This window comes from Chaetodon auriga, chromosome 6, assembly GCF_051107435.1.
Source record: "Chaetodon auriga isolate fChaAug3 chromosome 6, fChaAug3.hap1, whole genome shotgun sequence".
NCBI lineage: Eukaryota > Metazoa > Chordata > Actinopteri > Chaetodontiformes > Chaetodontidae > Chaetodon > Chaetodon auriga.
Genome location: NC_135079.1, coordinates 8,486,099 through 8,499,975, shown reverse-complemented (window position 1 = coordinate 8,499,975; position 13,877 = coordinate 8,486,099). Strand labels below are relative to the sequence as shown.

The window sequence follows — 13,877 nt, the reverse complement described above, 5'->3', positions numbered from 1 at the left end:
AAGTCAGGTATGAAGATTCGAGCATGCCATTAATCTGCAGATCACGGGTGAAATCCATTCAACGTTAAAACACACAATCCAACTCTTCAGTACATAATATTACAATGTTTAAATGTTTTTTTGACTATCCTCCCTTCATCGGGGTTGTTGATGAAGATGAATTTATGTTTCTGTTGTTATTTTTTTTTTTAGCCGTGAGGAAAAATAAAGTGATGTGTGATCTATAAGTGATCTATTTATGTATAAGTTTAAGGAAACTGGAACCAACCTCAGACACCATCCTGATGAAGGCAAGATAGCCATAAATCATGGTGTTCTGGAGAGGAGTTGGGTGAAGTGTTTAAAGTTGGATGGACTTGCATTGAAGCTCACACTGGTTGCGTCTCACTGTGTGCACCTCCTCATAGTTAATGATTAATGATTTGCGCTGAAAAACATTCATCCAAACACTGAAATTGTAAAGCTTGTTGTTCTGTTTTGGTGTGTTTTCTGTTAAGTAGTGCAGAAACAATAGGCAATTTATTGATTAGTTGACAGAAAATCAGCTTGCGGCATTATTTTGTGATTTTTTTAATGGAAAAATGGCAGATATTTGCTGGTTGCAGCTTCTCAAATGTAAAAGTCTGCTGCTTTTTTCCATTTTATGTAAGTCTAAATTGAATTCGGTGTCGTTTCAGACTGCTGGTCGGACAAAACAAGCAATTTGAAGATGTCACCTTGCATTGTGGGAAATGATCATTTTTCACTTGTTTGTGGCACTATAGACTAAATGAGTAATTGATTAATTAAAAAAAAAATGCTCAAGCCATTAATCGATAAGGAAATTACTTACTGTTAAGTCAGAACATTGTCATGTGTTTCGTGTATGTGAAATGTTCCCGTCAGTCCACCGTGTGCAATTTAGAGTATCATTTTTTTGTTTTTGGCATTTTTACATAGCATGGATAACATAAGCTCTTCATCCATGTCCATGTTTAGTGGAACATGAGTGTGATCCAGTTGCATTGTTACACAGGTTGACCCATGCTGTTATAAATCTTCAGACTGATACTTTCTCACATTACACAGCATGACCACATGAATGCCTTTCTGTGAATGTTACATACAGTGACCTAGGTGGGGGGTCATCCCGTAGTGACCCCTGTCCCGTTGTTTCTCTGTGTCCTGTTTCTCTCTACAAGCTCTAATATCACAGCTTGACGTAGATGTGGGCACAGGTACCGGTGGTATCTAGACCGATGCATGTTTTTCAGATACAGTCAGAGCTTCAAACCCCACTGCAAGCATGCACTCCTCATCTTTAAGCAATTTCCCCTCGTCGCTATCAAATTTTCTGTGGCCCACCACAACACTGCTGAGTTCAAAGCTGGGGAAAGTTCAAAGCCACGTAGATAAAGATGCCATGTGACATATGCCTCTTTAATGACGTGTGATAAAACTAGATGAGTCTTTTCAAAGCGCTTGGCTGCCTTTTTTTCCTTTTAACTGAGCCTTTGGCGACTTTGACCCCTTGTCACTTCTTCCACTGTGGCTGCCGGTGCTGCTTCCTGCTGCATGGCAAGAGTTTGCTTGGCATGCCAATGAACTGTCTGCGCTGTGTATAATGACTTCAGTGTCTGTGGTGCCTCTGCTTGCGTCTGTGTGTGTGTCTCATGTGTGGTGCGGTCTTTACCCCTCTCCATGTTGTTTACAGGAAACACCCAAACCTCTCATCCCATTGCACGGTCTCCTTCACGCCATCCGACCCCCCAGGGTACATACTGCTGTGATCTTAGTACACTACATGATCAGCTTTGTGTATTGTTTGTTGGTATAGTGTCCTGATTGGAAATTGCTGTTTTGTTTGGCTGTGAGGGTCTAGGTTTGGTAATGGAAATCTCATTATATCAAAGCAATTAACAGCCAGTTATTGGATTACCCTTTGACCAACAGACCAATCTTGATGGTTGTCTTTTCTCTTGTGTGCTCAGCGCCATCTGTGAGTCCTTTTGGGAATGTTAGCTCCTTGGTTGGAGAGGACGGGGCCCTGATCAGTTGGGAGTACCGGGGGCCGGAGAAAAATGTTTATGTAGAATACAAAAACAAAAACAGTAAGCGAAGCATCACACCTTTATTACTGTCAGTTTCGCATGTAGGTGGCAAGAGACCCCTACTCCATTATTGGCTTGTGCAGGTGAATAGAAATTTTGGCAATCATGTCAGTGCTGGCTCCTGCCAACATGGACCCAGATGTGAAAAACAAGGCGGTCTGTGATTGGATTGCTAATTGCCCAGTCCTATTATTGACTGGAGTTGCACGCATCTCCCGTGACAATCACGCTGGAACTTGTGCAGACAAACATCATAAAAAGCAGCACAAACACTCTTGTTATGCCAAATGATTTTGACTGAAGTGCTCTCCATTATTTTTATCCACCTGCAGTGAGGATGAACAACAAACGCTGCGTTGTTGTAGTATGGCTCTCTCACACCTACTGTTCAATGGATTCAATTAGGGATTATCATAATTATAGATCGCATTCATTTAGAAAATGTTGTTATCAAAAACATAATCTTGTGATCATCAGTCAAACACATTTCATATCTAGCTCATCGCCACATGTATAATTTAAGGGGACCCTGAGAAATCAATGCTCCGCAACAGTATGCAAAAACAAAAGAAAATGAAGATCAAATCACAAGAGCAGCATTTAGAAAGCAAGACGAAGAGTCTGCAGCCAAGCTAGCAGCTCTGAGAGGCTGTTCTTTTTCTTAATACATCTATGGAACTCACTGTGGTGCTTTGAGCTAATGCTAACATGTTCACATGCTAACATGCAGATGTTTAGCAGGTATAATGTTAGCCATGTTCACCATCTTAGTTTAGCATGTTAGCATGCTAATATTTGCTAATTAGCAAGTAATACAAAGTACAGCTAAGGCAGATGGGAATGTCACAGGTTGGATGTTAAGAAAAAGTATTTTACCAAAGTATTAGAGCCAGATTTACCAAATTTCAGCCTGTCCAACAGTCGTTGAGACCATTACCTAAAATATACTTGCTAGAAGAAAAGATGGAATCACCAAAGTAATCAAGTAGGATTCATCATCTGGGCACCATGAATGTCTGTACAAAGTTTCATGGCAATGCATCTAGTAGACAGAGATATTTCAGTCTGTGGTGAGGCAGTGACAGACCGACTGACCACCGTTTGTCAGTCATGCTGCTGGTATGCCTACAAATGCTGCAAAGCAAGAAATTCAGTAAACGCGATCACATACAGAAACACAGCAAATCACACAGAAGACAAGATAAACGAGTCGCAAAGCCGTTTCCAGGGGACAATGAATCTGGGAGGTGCATTCATCCCATTTTATCGTCCCCCAGAAACTTCTGTTGTTTTGTAACTCATCTTCTCTCTCTCTTGTGTAACTTGCAGCATTTCTGATTGTGGCTGTTTTTCTGTGTTCAGTTGTATTTTCTCAAATTGCAGCATTTTCTGTATGGTGCACATGGGTTGTCAAGTTGCTGAAATTCTTTTCTTCATTTGCTTGTGTTTCTTTAAGTTGTGGTGCATTGAGTTTTCAGGGCCACCATAATAATTCATTTATAGACTAAGCTGTTTTTTCAGAGCTCCATATGAATATTCCATTAATTTTAACTATTCACATCTAATATAGACAGTATTGCCTGCAGTGTAATCTCATGTCAGTAGATTCTTATTAAGTAATTAGTTCCCACGATGTCGTGATCTCCATGACCCATTTGAAGTTGTGCTTGCTCCCTCAAACATCCCTCTCTTCATGAACGTCCCTCCTGCAGGTGAAGCTGAAGAGGAGTGGCAGAAAGAGCTTGTGAACGGCTCTCAGAACTTTATGCTGAAGGGCTTAAAGGGGGGCCTCTCCTATAGGGTGCGTGTGGTGGCCAAAGGTCACCACGACCAGCCGCCCCTCCTCTCTGAGGAGGTATTGGTGACGGTCCCAGGTGAGGCACTTCCTGGGTGGTCGCCTCCACCGTAGCCTGGCCTGGCTTAGCCTCGCACTGTGTCGTTTGTACAATGTGTAGTAGTTTGTACCGTTGTGTAGTTATAATCCAGTCAAGCATGGGTTTAACCGATGTGTTGTGGCCTCTGTATGCCAGGCATGTACTGTCGTGATATAGAGACAGTGTGTAGCAGCGTGCATGATCGTGTGGTTGAATTTCAGCGTAATTTAAGTGAGTCCAGTAGATTTGTTAATTAGAAAAAGTGAATATCATTCTCATATAGGAGTTTAATATATGTTTAGTGGTATAATATCCGACCTAATATCGCCCACAGTAAACCTGCTCGTACAGTATGTGTGTCTATGTGTAATCTGTGTGTGTGTGTGTGTGTGTGTTTCTGTCTGTGAGAGAAAGATTGATTTCCAACATCATGTACTAATGCGGTTTCAGTAATGTGCTCAAGTCACCATTAGCTTAATCTATGAGATTTCTAACTCGTCTAACATGAAATTTTGCTGTAACAATAAGCAATCATGACCCACTCATGAGCTGAAATCTCTAACAAGCACATACTAAAGAGAATGACTTGATCTACTTAATACATGCTTGTCTTAGCGAGGATTCGTCGATAATTGTTTCAATTTTTCCCTTCCCACCGGGAAAAGATCAAGCAGTCGTAAATGTTAAGTCTTCTTCTCCTCCTCTGGCCAGCTGTGGCGAGCAGACAGGTGGACATCGCCACTCAGGGATGGTTCATTGGCCTCATGTGTGCCATCGCTCTGCTCATCCTGATCCTCCTCATTATCTGCTTCATCCAGAGGAATAAGGGAGGGAAATACCCCGGTGAGTAGGAGCACAAACACCAGCACGGGCACTCTCGTACATAAACCCACACTTTAACGCCTCATTTGCAAACATTCCTTTATGTTTAATAGGATTTTAAGATCACTTTCTGCAGCAGTCTATGGCTGTCGCAATGCCGAAATATTTTTGCTCGGTTTGTTGTTGTTTGCTCACTTATTAAAACAGTTTTCAGTCACATTCAGTCTAAATGATGCACAAAATGAGGAAAATAAAAACAACTTCATACACTATTCCAAACAATATGCAGCATCACACGTTATATTAGCCATGCCCGAAGTTGATTGCGTCTTCTTTTCTCACTAGTCAAAGAGAAGGAGGATGCACACACAGACCCAGAGTTTCAGCCCATGAAAGAAGATGACTGTACTTTTGGGGAATACAGGTGAGAGAAAGTGCTCCGGCCTCTGGAGCCCCCAGAGCCCATTTTTACCCATCAACCCCTGCCCCGCCCCATGCTTTCTGCCCAGATCTGCTCTCTCTGGCTGGGCTGGAGCTCTGCACTCTCTCCCCTCTTCTCAACCCTTACAGCTGACCAATAACTCACCCAGGATCATCAATAACAGACACAAGAAGAAGAAGAAGAAGAAGAAGAAGTGCCCCTCATCTGAACCCCTACCACCGTGAAGCACAAGATTTTTGTTCTGGGTTCTGGGACGTCCTGGATGCTACTCGCATTGGACTCTCTTGTGTGCGTTTGCTTGATATGACATTGTGGTGTCGTTTGAGAAGCAGGATTCTTCAGGTTCAAGGGATTTAGGGGTTTGGGTGTTAATTTGAAACTTTAGATAAGACTGTCAGGAAAAAAATAAGCTAGATTGATTTGAAACACATCCTAAACCAACCCCGAGCATCGAATCCCATCCCGACTAATAAGCTACTCGTATGCATCCTGTGTACAGTATACATAGTATTAACACTTTGCCTAGTGTATTGCTACTTACATACACAACTCTCATAAGATTGGAAGTCATTGAAATGATCATTCCCGCTAACTTACAGCATTTATCCAGCTATGCTTGTCAGCACCCTCTTTCTAGACTGCTTCTCCAATCGCACGCAGAATAAAGAAAAATGAAGCACTTTAATTCTGTATAGCTAGCATTTTTAAATTGTTTTTTAAAAGTCGATTTATAAGATGGTCTTGCTTTTATATTTTATATTCCTTTTTGTATTATGTATACATGAATCTGTCCTATGGATTTTATGCTGTGATAAATACATATTGATATATGAATATATATAGAAATAATATGTGATATGCATGATGTGAAGATCTGATCTGATATATGAAACCTTGCTCTGCGCAATAACATGTTGAATGGAATTATTGTTCATATATAGATATACAGTATAGAGATGCATATGGATCTTACATGAAATTATCAGCATGTTTGAGGGAAGCAATCATCACTGAGTGTACAAGAGCTGGTTAATGCTGTTTATGACAGGCCAGTAGCCATTCTTTCATAGTAATAATTCTTAAAGGATAAGGCTGGTGGTATTCTATATTTTCATTATTGCAACAAATTCTTTAAATAGACCAGAAACATCGACTCCTCCAGCTTGTTTGTGGCTCTCTGCTTCAAGCCCTACTGTTGACTTAAATCTTTAAAAAGTACTACGGCACAGAGGAATAGTCTCTGACAGCCCTTGACGCACAGTAAATATTAGTTTGTACCATTCATTTGGTCTTTTCATGGCACTTGTTGACAATAAGAAAAATGTAGAATATAACTTATCCTTTAAAACTCATGCAGTTTGTGTAAAATGAGAGACCTATTTATACTGCAAGGGAGTCTCTCCAATGGACATTCAGAGAACAACAGTAGACAATAAATCACAAGGCAAAGTGTATAAATATTAGAGTGCCTTTGTGAGAGTATACTTTATATCCATGCTGTTTCATTAAGCTCAGCTGGAACCCAACAGTATGTCAATAAAGGCATAACTTAACTCACCTGAGCTGTTCTTGTTTGACTACAGGAGAGCATACTGTAAGTTCAGACTATACATGCACATGGCTTATGTGCCTGCTAAAGTGCCACACTTAAAAGAAATCCTTCTCAAGTGTGTGCGTAGTGCAATCATCCATAGGAGGAGTGACTGTTGTGTTGTGTGGGATCTCAGCTGGATCTCCTCATCTGCTCGCAGGGGTGTAGGTCTCAGGAAAGGTAAGGGTGATGATGGTGGGGGGGGGACTGAGGGTCATTGTTCTGTAAATCTAGCATGTGTGGAGGGTCAGTGGATAGTCGGGTCACCGTGGAGAAAAATGCTCACTGTAAAGCATCCCAGGCTGTCATCAAGTTAACATTTGGTCATAAAGCCGTCATCATGTGTGCAGTGCATAGACAAGTCTCTAAGGTCACTCATCTGTGGCTTTACTGTGCTGGTTTTACCCCTGAAAAAGGCTTTTGCACACTGATTGATATCTGTTTGCATTCAAAACCATTTCGGCATTATGATGGCTTTGTGATCTTATCTCATGTTCAACTCATGTATGTGGAATGTTTTCGACTATCTGATATCCAAAGAAAACTTTCTTTGCAGATTTTTCATGCATTTTGCCTATTTGTGATTATTATCATGCTTGCTTTGGGGGATGTTTGGCTGAAACCTTGCTTTCCGAGTTTTATTCACATCATTGCCTTGGATTTTCTGTTTTTCATCACAACCTCTGTCTGGGGGCGGGGGGGATGCTTTTGTCAGACAACACATTTACCACTTCATATTTGGTTTCAGGGGGAATTTGAACAGGGTATGATTGCTTGAGCTTTATTCCCCTGTTGCCTGATGGAAACCAACTAATCATTCATAGCTGCCGTTTTTTAGACATGGAGCAATCCAAATTCAAATTTGCTTCTTGTGCAGTGGGCAGGAATGTTCACTGTTGCATATTAATGAAAGCTGATGACTGAAAAGTAAACATTTATTTTCAATCTGGAAAAAGCCATCAAACTGTGGTGAAAGTAACTATCTGCGGTTCTCTGCTCCATCTAAAAAAGTGATCACTAATCTCCTTGTTGCATCTGTCACATCATCTCACCTGTAACACCTGCATGTTATTTTCTCCTTCAGTGACAATGAGGACCATAAACCGTTAAAAGGGAGCCGCACGCCATCTAATGGGACAGTTAAGAGAGACGACAGTGACGACAGTTTAGTTGACTACGGGGAAGGAGGAGACGGACAGTTCAACGAGGATGGCTCGTTTATCGGCCAGTATAGTGGAAAGAGTGCCAGCAGGGACACTGCTGAGGGCCACGAGAGCTCGGAGGCCCCGTCCCCTATTAATGCCATGAACTCCTTGAACTCATTTGTGTAGCCTAACAGACCAGTATGAGGTGGTGCACTGACTGCTCCATCCCCACATCTCTCTTAGAGGGCTGTTCCAACACTGCATGGCTTTATGATCACGTCTCCATCCCCCACACATGACACGCAAGAGGCAGACAACTTACGAAAGACATTTATGTTTTCACTTGGAAATCTTCATGGAGAGGCTTTCAAACCTGTGCTCATTCCAGTGTATCCCGAGCAGCATTTAGGAAGGAAGTAGCTCAACCTGACATTTGATTTTAACAGTGCATGAAATACCTGATATGACCTTAAATCCATATATTACTTAACACTTTGATATTAACAGGTGTTGCATTCTTACCACAAATCTCTTACGGACTATGCAGTGCTCGTCTGAACTATATTTGTTTTTGTTATTGGTTATTATATTATCTACTATGTTCAAATAGTAACCAGTGTCTACAGTAAATGACTATTATTCCATGTATTTTTCCAACACAAGCTTGTACAGGAGTCTGTATTTAATAATGTAATTCCTCCATGTAATTCCATCATGCATTTACAAGGCAGGTCATGTACAGTGTATATATATTAAAGTGAACTATCTGCAGACTGAATATTGGGAGCAGTGCACACTGCATGCTTGAGATTGCTGCATTGATACATCCTCATCTGTCACCACTCTGCTGTGATTGATGCGACTGCACCTATGACAGAGGGCGCTGAAATGCTGCATGGCTTGTAACATGACCTCATAACCTTTGCCCTGCATGTAACCTCCTCTTATTGAGTGTGATCTGAGGGCCGGCGGGGAACGCTGAGGGGGTGACAGCCTGCCTCAGTCCCTGCAGTGCTCCTTCAGCAGGTTGTGCCTTTTCTTCAAAACAAAGATTCGATTCTGAAGTCTCTTTCCACAGTTCAGTGGCTGGAACAGAGAGAGTTGTAGGACTGCAGAAGTCACACCCAGGGATGGATAAGATAAGCCTGAGAAGAGGACTCTGTGGAGGGAGGAATAATTCATATACTCTTGTCATCTTTTTTTTAAAGACACCTCCCAATGCCTTGAAACACAGGACTGGCTTTGATTCCTCTGAGAAGCTAAACGCACTCACATAAAACATCATTAAAACCATGTCTGGTGCATTTTCAAAGTCTGCACTCATTATGTACAATACCCGATTGTATTTCTGCAGTGTATGAATGTATGGATGTGTGTGTGTGTGTGTGTGTGTGTGTGTGTGTGTGTGTGTGTGTGTGTGTGTGTGTGTGTGTGTGTGTGTGTGTGTGTGTGTGCGGGCAGATACAGTACATTATTCAATTCCTATTAGGCAAAAGTTGTTCACTTGTACTAACTACACTTGAGGGCCTTTGGATGGGATCAAGATTTCTTTTCTCTTAACTTGCATCAAGTTTTTTTTTTAAGACGTGTAGAATATTTGTTAAATTTGTAAATACCTTAATTGATTGTACAGGGACAAGCAGCTTATAAGGCAGCCTAAGAGGCAATATTGTGCATGATATGGTTTAACCTGTTGATAGGACTGTATTAAATATAGAGTACTTGTAGAGAATATATATATACATATATTCTTTTTTTTTCTTGCTGTGCACACTGTACATTGTTCTGTAACTATCTGGACATAATATGAATTTGAATTCTGATTGTTTTCTGATTTGCTTGTCAGCGAGTTACATAACTTTGGTATTGAACAAGAACATGTAGGATATAGCAACAATATTAATTAATGCACAGAATTATATTATTCTGATTTGTATTGGTTCTACGCTGTCCCAACATACTGCCAAAATTATGCTTTTTTTTTCTGACAGTATTGCAAATGGTTTTGTATTTAAGAAACAGATTTGTACTAACAGATACTTTCTTTGTCTCTATTTAAGTTTCTCCTTTTAGTGCAAGTATGAAGCTCAAGCTACTGGAAATATAATGAATGAATAAATAATTATCTGCTTTAATTTCCACTTCCAGACTCTTCACTCAAAATGTCATTGCCCTCTGGAAATGAGTGCTGATCTGAATGCCCTTAGATTCAGTGAGTCATAAAAACCCAGTTACCGAGTCTGTGCATGCTATATAACCATAAATGGTTAGTTACATTCACTACCACATACCAGTAATAATAAGAGCTATTTCTGCAGGCACATAGACAAATATACTGCATTCTTGTCAATACTGATGCATCGCTGTGTAATCAGCATTGCACTGCTGTAGCTTGTCGAGGTAGAGCTAGATTTAGCTTCTTTATATACAGCTGGAGTCCACTGGTTGCCAACCAGGGGGTCAAGCCTCCTCCAAAGGGTCACAAGATACATCTGAGGTGTTGTGAGACAATTAATGTGGTAGGACAGAAGAAAAAACTAATTTCTGCTACACAAATTTGTTGTCGTTTTTTGGAATATTCTCTAATCTAAATGAAATGATGTTGAACAAATGTCAGATTTCAGCCCTCTGAAACTTCGCAGGGGCTGATAAGACCACTGTATAAATGCACATGCTACCACGTGCAATACACACATACACCTACATCCTGAAACACACACTGCACAGTAACGCCACCCTGTACAGTAGGCAGGGGCTTTGTGTAAATACGGATGCCTACACCTGCCTCAGTCTGCTTTGTGTGAAGCAGCTATAGAAAGGCCTTATGGAACACGACAGTTGGGCTACATCTTTTTGGCGCTCACTTGTGGCACTTCCACTTCCATTACAGTCATATTGTCAGGGTAATAGCGAGAGAGCAGCCAGCCATCTGGTGCATTATCACACAGCAATGGTGTCAGGAAGCGGGGAAGTCTGGTATCGAGTGTCTTAGAATTACTTTCTCTCCCTCTGGCAAGGACTCTTTGCCTTCTGTTCATTCAGGTACACTAATTCCTTTTTCTGACTTAAGTTGTTTGGGGACAATCCACAGGATTGTTTGCAGTTGGCACCAGTGATTGAAAGTGGATTGCTGCTCCACATATTTATGAGCTGGGCTGTGAATTACTTTTCCTTTTCAAAAATGAAGCCACAGATAGATTTATGAAGGATGAGTGCGTCCATGTGAACTGCAGATGGTTGGAGGGATGTCCATATTATTTTGAACCAAACCAAAGACTCCCACACTCAGCAGCAATGATCTCAAAGACCTGACCTTCAGCCACTGGGTGATGATTCATCAATTTGTTTGTTTGGCAGATTTTCCCTCTTGACTTTACTGCCACCTAGTGATATGAGGCAACTACACCAATGGCTGAAATAAGCAACAGGCTTTTAAATGTCATGCCAGGCACATGATCTGAACCGTCAGTAAAGCAGTTTATTGACATTTTTACTGGGAAGAGACAACAATGAAAATCTTATACAGAGGCCACAGTTGGAACATGCCATAAAATCAAATCACAATGTGCTGAATTACCTTACATTTTGGCTCATGGTCTGTAAGCCTATGAATTTATTTGGCCCTCTGTTGATGTCCCCAGCTCTCAATTACAAAAGCTTCCTGTAAGAGGCTTAGCTATTTATTTTTCATGGCAACAAAATCACATTATTTGTCCAGCAATTGGTGATCATTGCCACCAAACCAGCAGCTGCCCCATTACCCTTCTGAACTCCACCCAACCCCCTTCCTGCCGACCCCTCCTTCCATCATCTCATTCCTCATCCAGCCCTCAGTGGATTCGGCTGTTCGTCTGCCACAGCATCCATTATCCATTCCCACCTCCTCTGCGTCCAGCTCCTTGATTTACTGCTGGGCGGAAAGCCTCGTTTGAATTGATCTATAGCAGGTTTTTATGTCAACCTCCTGCCTGCTTTCAATAGGGAAAAGGATCATTACATGGTCTCATAGTCCTGCTTCCAAACAACCTGGGATCTTTAAAGTGCATCATTTGCATCCCAGAAGCTTCCCAATAAGACATTATGCAGAATAAAGGATATCAAAGGCAGGTGTTAGAAAAACACCATCATTTAGTTTTTGATATTTGTTGAGACTGTTGAGCTTACTTAGATGTAAGTGGCAGAGTCTTTGTGTCTTTATGCAAATTTGCCCTTTTCTGATGCTTTGAGAGCTGAGGAGGATAATTGTTTATGATTGTTCTGTGACATTTCCATATGGCTGACGAAGGGTTTGCCAACACACACGCTCACTGACACACACACATCTGTCAAGACCAAGCTGCTTGGAGCTTGAATGGTAGGTTTGGTTTGCCTGGGATTGAACGCCCCAACTGTGGGAGGGACATCACGCCTTCCAGTGTCATTTCTTCACCAGTGTTTCTCTCAACCCAAGGAGACTGTTTTCCCTGGGGGGAGGCGGTGAGCTGATATGGTGGCGGATAGCGTTCCTCCTGTTGGATGGATGCTACATAAAGTGAAAGTGCTTTGTTCTATCGATCTGACACTCTCTATCAAGCCCCCTCCCCCTTTTTATCATGATAGCACCAGGATTATAACCCTCTCCACCCCCTGATTCCTATTCCCCATGCAACCCCCACCCTTGTCCCATGTGTATTTGGACTGGGTGGGTGGTGGTGGGTCAGTGTGCGTGACGGGGGGGAGTACCTTTGTATGAGCCCCTGTGGAGATCATTGGAGCTAAATCATGTTTACCCTCAACCCTCCCTCTACCTCCTCCACCTCCCTCCTCCTGCTCCTCTGCCAGGCAGATAGATGACAGCCACCTATTCTTTCCTCCAGACAGCAGGGTGTTTGCTGTTCCTCTTATCCACCCCAGAGACCGGCCTTGTAACAGTGTTATTCACCAGCAGGATCCGTCTCTATTTGCACTGTCACGTTGTAAGAGGAGCAAAAGTGTTTGTCTGAGGGTTGAATACACCTAGATCCTGGATAACAAAATAATATCCTTTTGGGCCCAGTATTACACTGCTGTACTGAATTCTTTTGGCTCGGCTATCTTCTATGGAACGATATATTCTTCTCATGCATCCCCCCGGGCTGAAGATAATAACTTTTTATGTATCAAAAACAGCTCCCATCTCAAAGGAAACAATGCTATTCTGATGAAATCTATGAATAATAGCCTTTAGGGAACAAAGCAGCAACAACTTGATACAGAGCTGTAACCTTCATGTAAAGTCAGTTTCTGATCACATTATTAAGAACTTCTTTGATATGTTTCCCCCAAATTCATCCAAGGGGGCTAAGTCCTTCAATTAATTCTACCCTGCTCTTTCTCAAAGGTTTTTGCATTATTTATGGGCCTCCGCCACAGCACATTATTATTTGCTGTGTGGTGTTTACATCCAAGATTTAAATGTAATCCCAGGGGTTTGAGATGGTCTCATGTTTGGACTGACACTCGGGCAAGGCATTATAATTAGTGGAGGTGCCCTTTTGATATCTGCCTGATGAAAAACGGGCTGACGGTTAACACGCAGGCTGCACTCATTTCTCATCTACCCCTGGTGGTGTTCAGCCATGCAAACACATATATCTGCTCATGTTTTGACATTTCTGGCTCTGAAACTGTTGCTGCTTCCCCAAAACAATGCAACATAATTACGTTTGTGCAGCTTGAAGCACTGAAAAATTCAGTGAAAGGCAAAACTCTATAGAAAAAACATTACTCTGGATAATTCACAAACCTTGCTGTCAACATTTTTTACAGGGACTATTTTTCTTTGAAAGCAGTTCCAGCTGCAGCCTCTAAGTGCTCACATGCCTTTGTGTTTTTCAGTGTAAAATTAAACTGTGAACAATCTAAATCACCTTTTGGGGAATAATAGTGTTACAT

At 41.7% G+C, this 13,877-nt stretch overlaps 1 protein-coding gene across 16 annotated transcripts in view; it reads left to right on the top strand.

Moving 5' to 3' along the window:
- Positions 1-10,099, top strand: part of LOC143322550 (neuronal cell adhesion molecule-like) — a 71,063-nt gene extending 60,964 nt beyond the window's left edge. For 5 of the 16 annotated variants that reach the window (XM_076733812.1, XM_076733810.1, XM_076733807.1 and 2 more), the window contains 7 exons: positions 1,182-1,217; positions 1,694-1,753; positions 1,971-2,090; positions 3,803-3,964; positions 4,676-4,807; positions 5,132-5,210; positions 7,904-10,099. In XM_076733812.1, the coding sequence (XP_076589927.1) occupies positions 1,182-1,217; positions 1,694-1,753; positions 1,971-2,090; positions 3,803-3,964; positions 4,676-4,807; positions 5,132-5,210; positions 7,904-8,150 (836 nt within the window). In that variant the 3' untranslated portion in view covers positions 8,151-10,099. Of the gene's footprint in view, positions 1-1,181; positions 1,218-1,693; positions 1,754-1,970; positions 2,091-3,802; positions 3,965-4,675; positions 4,808-5,131; positions 6,786-7,903 lie in introns of those variants that run through there. The other 11 variants (XM_076733815.1, XM_076733814.1, XM_076733813.1 and 8 more) reach the window with 7 other exon arrangements.
- Positions 10,100-13,877: the final 3,778 nt, after the last annotated feature.